The following is a 12,849-nucleotide window of genomic DNA, read 5'->3' on the forward strand; positions in this document are numbered from 1 at the left end:
TCCTTACAACTCTGTCTAGTAGATGCTATAATTGTCCCCATTTTGCAGATAAGGAATTAAGGCTCAGAGAAGCTAACCTATCTAAAATCAGTAAGTAAATAGTTAAAATTAAGATTCAAACCTAAGCAAATCCTCTATTGCAAAGAAATTGTCAAATCGTGTTTAAAGAAAGAAACGAGGCAAAATAAGGAATTAATAACCCTAAACTAGAATTAGACCCTTTGGTTCGAATTCTGTCTTTGCATGGCTTAAGCAAGTAACAAACACCCTTTTTCTATATAAATTAAGTGGTTAGACTAAGTGGTTTTTTTATATTCCTTCTACCTTGAAGAAACTGAGTTCCATCTCCAAGAGTCTACATTAGTTAAGCTAAAGGTTTTCTACTAAGTGAAAAACTGAAAACTCCGTACATTTAAGATTTCATTTATATCTTCTCTCTCCCTTTCACGTTCAGCTCCTTGGAGGGGGGCCCTTTTTTATACATATCTGCTATCTGTCCCTGTGTACCAGTACAGTCTTTTTGTCTAATAAGCAATCAATATTAAAAAGTACATGAAAAGAAAATATATATGCAAATTTCAATATACTTAAAAAACAATAGTTTAAAATATATAGTGTTAGCATACTTAATGTCATTTCTGGTAATTCAGAGCTATACAGTTACATTTGTGTTATTTCCTACAATTGTGGTGATCATAAACTTTATCAGTGATTTCTTGTCCATTATATTCCAAAGTAGAGGCCATGGATGTGCATGTAGAGTCAGTTCTATTTTATTTATGCTAAGAGAAATGAGAAAAAGTACTTAAAACTCAAATAGTTGTTAGTTGCCATGTAAAACAGTATAAGGTAAAACCTCAGAAATTTAGATATGCTAATAAGTTTGACTTTGGATTCTGCTCAACTAATGTTCACAGAACGACTGCGTAATTTATGGTAAGCAGTATGGAGCTAAAGTTCACCTTTGCTTAGCAAATCCTTTCTAAATTGATAGGAATAAATGTTATATAAATATTCCTTCAGAGGAAACTACTTAGAAAAACACGCTTCAAAACGCGCCTTCAGAAGCATTATTCACATTTTGGCCATTGCTGTTTTAATTAATTAGAAGTCATTTTTCTCCATTAATGAGATTAGGTCCCAGTTGTTATACACATTCGAACGTAATAATTTTTTAAGAGTCCATAAACTACATGTTTCACGATGTATTTTACATACATTATCTCGTTTCATTCAAACCTAGTTGGTTTGAATTTCTGAAGTTTACTAAATTACACTTGGAATTCAATTAAAAGCACATCTGCTTTCAATATTTTACCTTCTGACTCAGCACTAATTATGGCAACATAGGACCTAATTAGACGGTGAAAGGTAGGAAGCCTAGAATGCACCACACCAAAGATAATCTTCTCAGGGTATTTATAAGATTATAAGCCAGTTCTTTTCTGAGAACAGTAATTCATTTATTTTCTAATCAGGAATTTTCCACTTGACTAAGAAAATTTTATGACATTGGCTTTTTTTTTTTTTTGAAAGGAAATAAAAACCTAGATAAGGACCATCTATAATAGCCAGACTTCCCAAAATCATATTAGTTCGATTTTATTCTTTGTAACTTCTACACAGAAAGAAACCATAGCCTAAATGTAATTTAGTTATCGGGCAAAGTGGTAAAAACACCCTGGATCGGTACAGTAAATGTCTAAAAAGTTTTATTCTGGAAACAGCATCAAAATTTTTGGGGGGGGGGGGTATAATTAAATGTTCTTCAGTTTGCCTGGGACATCTGTGACCCTAGTTAAAATTATTTCTTACACTAATTCTTGGTCTTTTTCTTCCTTTGTATTTTTGTGACCCGATCACCTTCTTGCTTAGCAAATGGAAATTCTAGCAGTAAGTGACCTGTCTTAATTTATAGACTACTTATCCATGTCAGACAAACTGGTTTTCACTTGCCATTTGTCCATTTGTAACGCACCAATGTTTTGTCATGGACTGCTACTGTAAGAGAGTAGTGTGTGCTATAGGTTTGCATCGCCCTGATCTATGAGATGCTGGTCCTATAAAAAGGAGATTTTATAACTAATATATACAACTAGCAGTCGCCTTTTTATACATTTATAACTAACATCGTTTAAATTTCTTAACTTTAAAAATCAAAGTGCATATGTTGATTTCATTGTTTCATTTCAATGAGATTACAAAGTGGGGTGTTTTTTTTAGAAAAATGAATTCATTTTTAGGTAAGAGGTTATCCAATTTTACTTTGCTTATGAAGCACTTACTGATAAATGCAGTGAGAAATACATCTTGATGGGGCAAAAGTATATGCATTTGAATTTTGAGTTTAAAATTTAGGTTATAACGAATCCTTTTTAAAGCATCCTATATATTGCCTGCTTAAAAATTCTATTTTGACTAATGCCAAAATGTGCTTCACACTAAAAAAGAATTATGTAACCAGCAATATCTTGAATTTTTTTAATCAGTCTTTAAAACATCTTTCATCTGTCTTTCATCAGCTTCACACTGTATTAATTTGCTCACTGCAGAAAAATAAATGTCAAGACAGTTTTAACATTTATAAATTTTTATTGAAAATATGTGGTCTAGTCAAATATGGAAAATCGCACCTAAATTTAATGCAGTGTTATTTATTTCTAGGAACTGGAGCTCTGCCGAAGGTTATACAAATTACATTTTCAACTGCTACTGCTGTTCCAAGCCTACTGTAAACTTATCAACCAAGTAAATACAATAAAAAATGAAGCAGAGGTAAGTATTCAGTTGTACTGGGCATCAGATTCTAGAAAATTAAAATATATACATACATATATATACCTTGTAGAGAGTTTTAAGTCAAAAGTCACATATAGTGAATTCCCCCCGTCCCCCAGAATTGTTTTTGGAAATGATGTGCTATTTCTGGACCTATTAGTAAATAAGACAGGAGATATCCAGTTAAAAGGTTCAAGACCGTAAAGGTCGCAGTAGCAGCAACAGATAATTTGTAATCAAAAGTCTGGTAGAGCACATCAATTCAATGAAGACATAACATTATATTACCAAACCCCCTAACATCTTGTCCAGATATTATTTCTGTAGTTCTAGTCACACACAAAAATAAGCATGTCAAAAACACTTTGAATGTTGGAAATCGTGTAATAATGAGCAGATTCAAAGGAAGTGATTTCAATCCTTTTTTTCCCCATTATCAAACACTGATTCTAAAACTATCACTGGGGAAGTGATTTTATCTTCTTAAATAGTTAAATTTTAAAAATACACATACATACTGGTTTATACAAAATACACTGGGTAAATAATCTTTTAAAATATAAAGACTTTCCTCTACTGTAAAAAAAAATGTTCATTATCCTCCTATGACAGTAAATGTATTTTAACTACCCAAGGTGAAGTATATTATCACGTTAAAACCAATATAAACATTAGTTACAACCTGTTTTATTTATTACAATATAACATTTATTGTATTTACTACCACCTGTTGTTTTTATCAAGCGTATTTAAAGACTACTCTTTAGTGGCTAAAATTATTTACCTCTACTGAATAGATAACTGAAAATATTAACTGCCCTTACATAAGTTTAACATTTGAAACTCTTTAAAATGCTACTACCATCAAATAAATCTTCACAAGGTAATGCTTTTTGTTACTGAATATGCAAATAGATCCTTTTAAGGTGTATATATTTGTTTTAGGTCATCAACATGTCAGAGGAACTTGCCCAGCTGGAAAGTATCCTCAAAAAAGCTGAGTCTGCTTCAGAAAACGAAGAAATTGACATTTCCAAAGCTGCACAAACTACTATAGAAACTGCCATTCATTCTTTAATTGAAACTTTGAAAAATAAGGAATTTATATCAGCTGTGGCACAACTCAAAGCTTTCAGGTAAAATGTGAAGGGATTGAAAGGAGATGCCTCTATACTTAGCCTGGGAGTTCACAACGATTGGGGTTTTTGGTTTTCAGTTTGATGTTTCAATATCATGTCATTGTAAAAGGAAAACATGACTTGATTCTTTTCTACAACTGTCACTGAAGTGACGCCAATTTTAGATTCTGTTCACTCTCAGCGATACTCTCGGTAATCTATCTGCTCAAATACTAAGGCAGATGCTCAGTGATTCGCAAGGAAATTTTGTGGTTGTCATGGGTATTGCCTTACAATGTAGTTAACTATTTGATTGAGGCTCGGGACTTAAAAGTATTGTGTACTTTCAGGTCTCTCTGGCCCAACGATATCTTTGGCAGTTGTGAAGATGACGCTGTGCAGACGCTGTTACACATATATTTCCATCACCAGACGCTGGGCCAGACAGGAAGTTTCGCAGTCATTGGTTCTGACCTGGACATGTCAGAAGCCAACTACAAGCTGATGGAACTTAATCTGGAAATAAGAGAGTCTCTACGCATGGTGCAATCCTACCAGCTTCTCGCACAGGCCAAATCAATGGGAAATTTGGTGAGCACTGGATTCTGAGAAACTTCAGGCATTTAGGAAAGAAACTGACGATGATTAATACTTAACAAGCACCTTTTATGAACCCTTGCAATTCACTGATAACTTTTCCTGGCAGCATCCACAACCATAGTGTAACTAATGTCAAACTTGATCAAGTGTCAGAATCAAAGATCTGAAAGGGGGGGGGGGGGGGATTGTTTAACAGCTGCCAATACCTCTGACAGTAACTGTATGAAGAAGGGATTTTTAAATTACTTAACCTACGTGAACAGAAAAGGGCTAAAAGTGATGCATACAAATACAGACATTACTTTCTGGAGAAAGGAAAGAACTGCAAGAATGTTTGCAATAGTGGCCTCTAATACTGAGACATTCGAAAGCAGGTGAAATGAGGCTGAAATTGAGGCTGGTTCGTTTTGGCTGAAGACCTGCAAAGCTGCTTGGACTGCTGCTAGCAGTCACAAGCAGAGTCTACAGTTGACGCCTAACCATCTACATGAAGAACATCCCGTCGGAGAGACACAGAAAGACTTATTTGCAAAAACCATTGATTTTTTTTTCCAACTTGTGGGATTAAGGGTGTGGGTGTTTTTTGTTTTTTTTTAGTCTGTATAAGGAATTGTATGTGTGTGTGAGCTGGGATGTGTGAATACGTGATAGTCATATTTTCAAGGTATGGGTGTTTGGTGATAACGTCTCAGAGCATGCCTGAAAGAGCGCTGCAAGATTATTTTTGAAGAAATTTTATTTTATTAGCTCTAACTCTTCATAGTGTGTAAATGTTAGAACATTTTAATAATATTTTAAAACTGGGCTTTCCCAGTATTTCAAAAAAGAAATAATATATCTGTTAACGTTATTGGAATGCTGCTCAGTTCTCTGATCAGTGCTTATGTTACGATTGTTGATAACTAACCAAAGTAGATGCCTGCAGAGACTTTAAAATGTAAAATAAAGATGTATGCTGCCTGTCAGCTATTCTCATTAGAAAAGTTAACTTATTTTACTCCATAATTATTATAGAAACTGTATAGATTAAAACCAGTATTTTCTTGTACATTTGTGCAATGCACTGTTATACAAGACTAGGTGTACAAAGCTACAGAAAACAATTGTGGTCATGGATGGTAGAATATATGACGTGCAGGCTCTGAAGTCTGCAGAGTTCAAGAAGAGAGATGCAAATGCATTTTTATATGTTTATTCAGGACTCACATGTTTCACTCTGAAGGAACCTGGGGCTGTGGGGATAGATGAACGGAAGCCTGAAGACTAACTACCAAAACATGCAATATACTTATTCACTGTCAAAGCCTGTAGCATAACATGAACTGGAGTCTCTGTCCTTTTTTAAATAGCATTTTGTAAAAGAAATGAATGTAGTCCCACAATTCCTCTGATTTGAAAGGAACACCTTGTATTTTTTATATGCATCTCTTATCCACTGTGACCTTTCTTTTAAACTGGGCTCTGTGATTGCAGAGTTTGGAATGTAGAAATGAAATGCTTAGCTTTGCCTTTTCCTGGGGGTGTGGACCCTGCCAGAAATGTCGTTGTGCTCGAGCGCGTTACCCGAAGGCACTGCATAGGCCGTGGGACTGCTGACTACAGTTCTGTTACCTGTAAAACTCGTAACTAGTCACGGCACATTCATAATCACTGTATTTTTGGACCCTGATAAAAACAAGTATTTTGATGGTGTTCTGGTACTGTACATGGTGTCCTTTAAATTATTTAATAACTCTTGGGTGTGGGGCAGGAAGAGCGGACTGGTGTCCAGAGACCCACCACACTTCACATCCTTTCTTACCATCCCCTCTTTTTCTCACCCTGCTTCTCCCATTTTTGTTAAAATAAAAAGCATTGTAGCTGTTGGTTTGTGTTGTATTTTAAGAAAGGGTGGATGAGGAGGATAGTGTGCATCACTTAGAAGTTTTTCAAATGTTACCTCCATTATTCTTAAATATAATTGTCCTTACACAGGGGAGAACAAAATTAGTTGACAAATCAAACCTTTCAAACAGTTGACATCATATTTATTTATATGCAACTAAATCTATTAATTTATTAAAATATATACTTATTAAACACCTTATTTAGTTCTCAGAGCCGTTTTTGCTCATACAACCTTTTTCTTTTATCCACTAAATTTATCATCTTTAAATAGTAAGTTTGTAAAATCACACCAAAAGAGATCTAGCAGTTTCCTCACACTGCTTCTAAAAATAGAAGCCCATAGGGGTTTTACACACCATAGAAAACATTTTCTACTTTTATGATATAAAATAGAGGGTTTGGGTACAACCTACAATGTACCCTAAATTTAGGAAGCAGTTACACGTTCTCTTGGAACAGACTCACCAGCTCAGCATAAGCTCCCCTCCTGTGGGTCTGTGAGAGCTGCTCAGACACCACACCAGCATGATCTAAAGGGAAGAAAATAGGATATTCGAATCAATGTGATTATAGTTGTGTATTATGACTTTATTCAAACCCACTGTCACTTTAGCAAATGTAGGACATGTGAAGAAAATTAGAATCACTTCTCTTGACACCCAAAAATAGAATCTGGAGTATTTCCTTCTAGCCTCTCAATCTCTCACTCGAAAAAATTCATTTTATAAATTTCTGATTGTACACATAAAATTTAACAGTACCTTCTCATTGCTAGAATGTTAACACTAACTTATGATTTAACTTTGTTAAATCACTAACAAAGATGATTTTGTGACACTTCATCCAGTGTCTGAATGCCTACTAAAGTAAAAAAAAGTTTGATCCTTGCTTTCCTCAACTCTAAAATAAGATTAGCTGTCATATTAGGAAAATGAATGGCAAGCAGAATTAAAGAATGATATAACTACCCATGTTAATAGCCAGTGAATTTCTGTTAGGACCCATTGCAGTGTCTATTGTTCCCTCATTCATTCAGCAAATGCTTATTGAGTACATATTATATACCACTTGCATGCCATGTGAGTCAAATGTGTCCTATCCCTGTCCTTATCCTCAACCAAATCAGTGACAGGTGTCAGAATGAAACACATCACCTTCACCCACACCTCGAGTTCTTGTCACTTGTTACTCTCGCCCCTCCACCATTTTATCAATCTTGGTGTCTTCTTACTGGTATACAGGCATCCACTCTACAGTGATTTCTTTTTAGAGGTGAATCTGTCACTGTGCCCCACCACAGCTTTAAAATCTTTCACTAGATTCTCACTGATGAGAAAAGCAGTCCTGAGCAAGGTCTAAGAAGTCCTGCCAGACTTACTCAGCGTCATGCCCACCCCTGTTCTGCAACTGTGGTTTCCTCCTATTTATCTACCACTGAGCCTTTAGCACTCAGTGTTAGTGCTAGCTTAGTTAGTGCAGACTGAGTGTTAGCTTAGTCTGGAAAATTTCTTCCTCTTCACCTAATTCAACTCACCCAAACTTCAGCTCAGCTGAAGTGTTATTTTTTAAGCAAGTCTCACCTCTCCGAGTCTGATCCTCTATTACAGGCACTTAACTAGCTCTTCCATGTTCACATGGCAGAACTTGCATTTTACTTTAAGCGTAAATTAATGGCCATCTTACCCACTGCACGGGAAGCTCTAGAACGCCAGAGGGCACACCTGTTTTTCTGTAGTAAGTGCAAACCTCACTTAACGGCTGGGTTTCACATTTCAATTCTATAAGCAACACCTACGGTGCTTGTTAAGTGCTTTAATGATTGGGTGGTAGGGGCCTAAGAATGTGCATTTTTACAAGCACCTCTCCAGGTCCCTATGGATGTAGCTGGGCCTTTCCCCTTACCGTAAGGGCTCTAAGAGACCTCCAACTCATTTTAGGGTCCTTTATTCCTCGCATTTCTAGACACAAGCATCTAAGATGTTAACAGACTGACTTTTATGGCCCGTCGGGGGTTAAACAGACTGGTTAGAAAATTGGAAGGAGGCATAACTAGCACCTCTCCTATTATGTGGTTTCTGGAACCATTAAACCAATAGCCCTCAGCTGATTTCATTGAGTCCCCTGAGGCCCTCACCGACATGCCATCCCTGACCAGGAGAGCTCTGGGAATGGGGCCTCTGTTTTCTGGGGAATCATGTAGGTAGCTGTTGGGTGCAGTTAGGATGCGACTCCCTATGTTAGGTAGCGCAAGACACTGTCCAGTTCTAGAACTGCAAGTCAACAAAAGCTAAAGCTGTCAAACTCACTTGGAAATCTTTTAGGTACACTTAGGCCTCTTTGAAAAGTTACCACCTGAAGTCCATTGGATGAAGTTCTATAACATCTTAAAGAATCTGCCCTTAGCCACCTGTTCTAAGCCCCATCTGTGAAATTGTGATTAACAACTGTTTTATTCAGCTTCCCTCACCCAGTAATTTGTTACCTACTAAACACATCACCGGCAGGTACTGAAACTCCCAGGCACCGTCAGCCACCCAGGGTTACCCCCACCTGTCCACGCCTTGTCCTGGCCTTGCCGCCACCTCCTTCAGAAACATGCTTTAATGGTTAGATGGCCTCTCTTGTAAGCTTCAGATCCACATGAGCAGTAAGCCTCCCAGCTAGGAGCCCCTCTAAACCGTTTCTCAAGGGACTAATACAGCTCGGAGCCTGGCTGCTCCATAGGCGAGGAACGAATTATTAGTCAAGTGACAGGCCCAGACTGTTAGCACAGGACAAGCTCTTCTAAACCTTTATTTTTAAAAAACAAGATTTTATGAAATCTATCAATTGCTTTGCAATACTTTTATTTAAAGGCTTCGTCAAAAATACAGCCTTTTATGAAGTACTTGGAGGAGGGAGAGGGAGAAAGGAGGAGAGATGAAGAAAAGCTCCCCTTGTCTGCTCTGCTAGCACAGTGCAGGATGGGTTTTTACACTCATTTAAATGATATATTTGAAGCTGAAAGTGCTGTCACAGGACAGGCGTTTGCCTTTGCATCTCCCACACAAGTCTTGACGATGGGGTCGTTTAGGGTCAACGTGGCGAAGTTTTACTGAGCAGGAGCATCTAGTCTGTTTACAACTCTGAAAAAAAGTCAAAGTGAGAAGCACATACAGAAGAGAAACCCTTGGTGACTTCCTAGAACTTCAAAAGATTTTTCTCGTCCATTCAAATACTTTATGCAGCCTAAGCAAGGCCCTGTGCTAACCTTGTTGTCTATGTCCCTTCTGATGGGCAAGTCCACAAGGCTAGGGTTGGGAAGAGAGGGTGTTGAACCATTTGTCATGGGCTCGCGCTGCAAAGGATTTAGTTCAGAATTGTGAAGTTTCCTTGGAAACTGTCTCACAGGAAGTCTCTTCCTGCACTTGTGTGGAGAACACACAAGCAGGAGTGAGGAGTTTAAACGCACCGCAGAACAAGGAAAGCCATTATGTGAGGCTAGTGACCAGGAGCAAGCTGTGGGTCAGGCCTGGCCTCCATCAGTGGCGGACCTGGCCTCCCCCACCCCAGCCTGCTGCAAATGACCTCAAGCTGAGGCAGAAGGCAAAGCAGCAACTGCTGAGCCAAGAGCAGAGTGGTTAAGACATCATACACTGGAACCTTACCCTACTCTGCGCCACGATCTAAGTGAGTCTAAACAGTTTTCCATACTTAGTTTCTCTCCACCCAACTTATGGCGATCATGTTTTCAATGTCCAACTTGAATCAAGTGCATTGATTAGGCTCTCTGAGCTGGTAAGTCAGGCTCCACTGACTGTGATAACTGCCAAGTTTAGTCACCTCTTTCCTGTTATCGAAGCCCCTAAGCACAGTGCAGTACTTAGTTAATAAACAAGCAACGTTACCACTTAACCCCATAAAGCTGGGCAACTTAGATTTCCTTTAAAACAAATCCTCTTCCTTTTGCAAGTTCTCAGGCAAGGCTGAACTTTAAAACTGTGCTTACACTAAATACTTCAACTTGGGTAATACGCTTCATAAAAAGCACTTAGGCAAAATAGGCAAACTTGACCACCTCATGTTAGTAGAAAGGTATTCTATGTTTCATTTTGCTTTCTCTTACATTAGCCCGAGCAGCAGGTAAGGCATACATTCTTCCATATTGCAAGTGAGGGAACAGTCTCTAAAGATGTTAACATGACCAAGATTCGTAAGGGCAGAAGGAAACTGACACCGAGACCCTGTTTCCCAGTGGAGTATTATTTCTAAACTCCCACCAAAAAGCTGTCAAAACTGGGAGGTCACTGGGAACCTCGCCTCTTCTAGGAAATACACTCAAGAAACTACACCAACACCCTCTACCTCCACTCTGTTCAGACACAAAATGCAAACATTTGACTTACTTGACAGGTAATATCCTCCACTCGGTAAGGGTTGTAAGACTTCTGACAAGTTCTGCAAAACTGCTTGAAGTAAACCTATGATGAAGAGACAGGGAAAGCTTAAAGCAAAACCCCTCTTGACACTTTGGTCAAAAAGACGTGAGTTACATGGTATCTCTTACCTTGTTTGTGCCCTGTACACACCACACATAAGCACTTTCCCATCGGATGTTACACTCCTTGCAGTGATAATAGCCATATTTCTGCTCCAAGAACTGAACAAAAGGATACCAGAGTTTAACCAACATGACATCCGCATTATTCTCCTTCATTTCAGAAGCTGGGAAGGGTCTATCTGATACTTAAAATTGCCAGCTTCATTCCAGATTATGGAGGGAAGTAGGGTCAGGTTCAAATCGGTCTCTAAAGGCAGTAATTAGGTGAGCTAATGACTTAGCAGATAAGGAGGCATGGACCCGGAAAGTCTGTATGCTGATTAATTTGGTTCGTAAAGCAAATTAATTGACAAGTTATTAAATAGGTGTCTCGCCTCAGACAGGCAAAGGAAAAGCCAAACATCCAGTGTTCTCTAAACCTAGAGATTCTTTAGGGTGGCCTTTTCTCTGTGGGATAAAGTCGGATTTTAGAACATATACATATGGAAGTGGTTAAGTTGATAAAAAGGAATAACACTCTGCATCCTAACATATTTTGCAGTGTTCACCCAAGATTAAGTTCTCTATGCTGCTAAATTTCCACCAAACAGTAGTGCTAGGAATCTAAATGGTGGAGAAGCCACAATTCATGTTTAACATGAACTAAAGTAGTATTGCCTTCTTAATTAAGCTTTCTTCCCTTCCAATTAGAACACAGTTGTAAACAAGTTTGGGGAGTTAGGCCTATATAATTGGAAGGGCCTTTGGAGAGTACTCAGAGCAACTTCACAGGTGAGCAAACTCAAGTCCAGAAAGGTGAAGATCACACATGGCTTGTGTGTAACTTCTTGATTCACTCCCCTCCTTCCCACACTGCCCCCCCACCCTAACAGCCTGGGGTGGCTGTGGAAGGACTCCTTCTGGCCTCTTGGTACAGCTCATGCCTTCCCACTTTCCTAGCTCTTTAGGGCTCAGCTAGTGTGAACTGGCTGGCCCTCCAAACCTGCCACGCTCGAAGGCAGTGTTACACCTCAGCCCAAATGCGTCAGCAGTTTCTGAGTAGGGGTGCTTTTTCGGAGCAAGGAAAGGTCCTGAGAGAGGCACTACAGTAGCTCTAGCTTCCGATAGAAGCCTGGCAATTTGGGCAAGAATCAGTTAGGGGCGAGCTGACCAGCACCCCAGAAGTTCGACCATTAAATAAGGCTTTTGCCACATTCAACTCGGAAACGTGAGTGGGGTCCTTGGGAATGACTCTCCTGCCAGCAAGTTCACCTTCTGATGCTCTGCGTACCCATCCTAGACCATCCACAGGTGCAATCAACGCGACTCTGTGCCCACACCTGAGTTTTAGGCGGCAAACACGCTCGGAATAAGAATGTTAAAAGGGCGTCTCCCTCGCCAACCTGTGGAGACGAGGTTTTTAAATCGCCGTCAACAACCATCAGGCCACAACTAATTCTACTGATGGAGAAAGGTAGGTGTCAGCGGCTGCGGAAAGGCACACAAACGCGCCAGGTCCCTCAGGAAGCCTGGTGCCTCCACGTGTCCTGAGCAGCCCCAGGGCGAGGGCAGGGGCGGGAACCAGGCGGACACACATCTCTGCACCCCAGGCCAGTTCCCTGGCCGACTGGGGCCTCACCTGGAAACGCAGGCGCTCCTTGGCCGGCTCAGGGCTCCGCGGCGACCTGTCGCCCTTGTCGTCCTGGGCGCTTCCCTCCGGCGGCGGCGGCTCCGGGCTCCTGGGCGCGCGCCGCGCGGCCCCCTCGCCTTCCCGGGCCTCCCGCGGCGGCAGCCCTGCTCCGTCCCCCGGCGGCTCCCAGCTCGCCCGCACCGCGGCCCGGTCCTCGGCCCCCTCCTCCTCAGGCGGCGGCGGTTGGGGCGCCTGCCTCGCCGACCCCTCTTCCTGCTCCGGGCCTCGGGACTTCGGCGGGGGCGGCCCTGGCTCTC

At 40.2% G+C, this 12,849-nt stretch overlaps 2 protein-coding genes across 15 annotated transcripts in view; one reads left to right on the top strand and one right to left on the bottom strand.

The window, feature by feature from the left end:
* Positions 1 to 6,361, top strand: part of FRYL (FRY like transcription coactivator) — a 246,267-nt gene extending 239,906 nt beyond the window's left edge. For 11 of the 14 annotated variants that reach the window (XM_019624634.1, XM_019624635.1, XM_019624636.1 and 8 more), the window contains 4 exons: positions 1,876 to 1,893; positions 2,665 to 2,775; positions 3,724 to 3,914; positions 4,247 to 6,361. In XM_019624634.1, the coding sequence (XP_019480179.1) occupies positions 1,876 to 1,893; positions 2,665 to 2,775; positions 3,724 to 3,914; positions 4,247 to 4,505 (579 nt within the window). In that variant the 3' untranslated portion in view covers positions 4,506 to 6,361. The remainder of the gene's footprint in view (positions 1 to 1,875; positions 1,894 to 2,664; positions 2,776 to 3,723; positions 3,915 to 4,246) is intronic. The other 3 variants (XM_019624629.1, XM_019624630.1, XM_019624633.1) reach the window with 1 other exon arrangement.
* A 3,003-nt stretch (positions 6,362 to 9,364) lies between these two features.
* The window catches only part of ZAR1 (zygote arrest 1), a 4,162-nt gene continuing 677 nt past the window's right edge, over positions 9,365 to 12,849 (bottom strand). Inside the window, exons 2-5 of the mRNA XM_019624619.1 lie at positions 12,542 to 12,846; positions 10,930 to 11,022; positions 10,769 to 10,843; positions 9,365 to 9,508 (exon numbers count right to left, since the gene is read on the bottom strand). Coding sequence (XP_019480164.1) covers positions 9,365 to 9,508; positions 10,769 to 10,843; positions 10,930 to 11,022; positions 12,542 to 12,846 — 617 coding nt within the window. The remainder of the gene's footprint in view (positions 9,509 to 10,768; positions 10,844 to 10,929; positions 11,023 to 12,541; positions 12,847 to 12,849) is intronic.

Source organism: Hipposideros armiger, unplaced genomic scaffold, assembly GCF_001890085.2.
Source record: "Hipposideros armiger isolate ML-2016 unplaced genomic scaffold, ASM189008v1 scaffold_596, whole genome shotgun sequence".
Classification (NCBI taxonomy): Eukaryota; Metazoa; Chordata; class Mammalia; order Chiroptera; family Hipposideridae; genus Hipposideros; species Hipposideros armiger.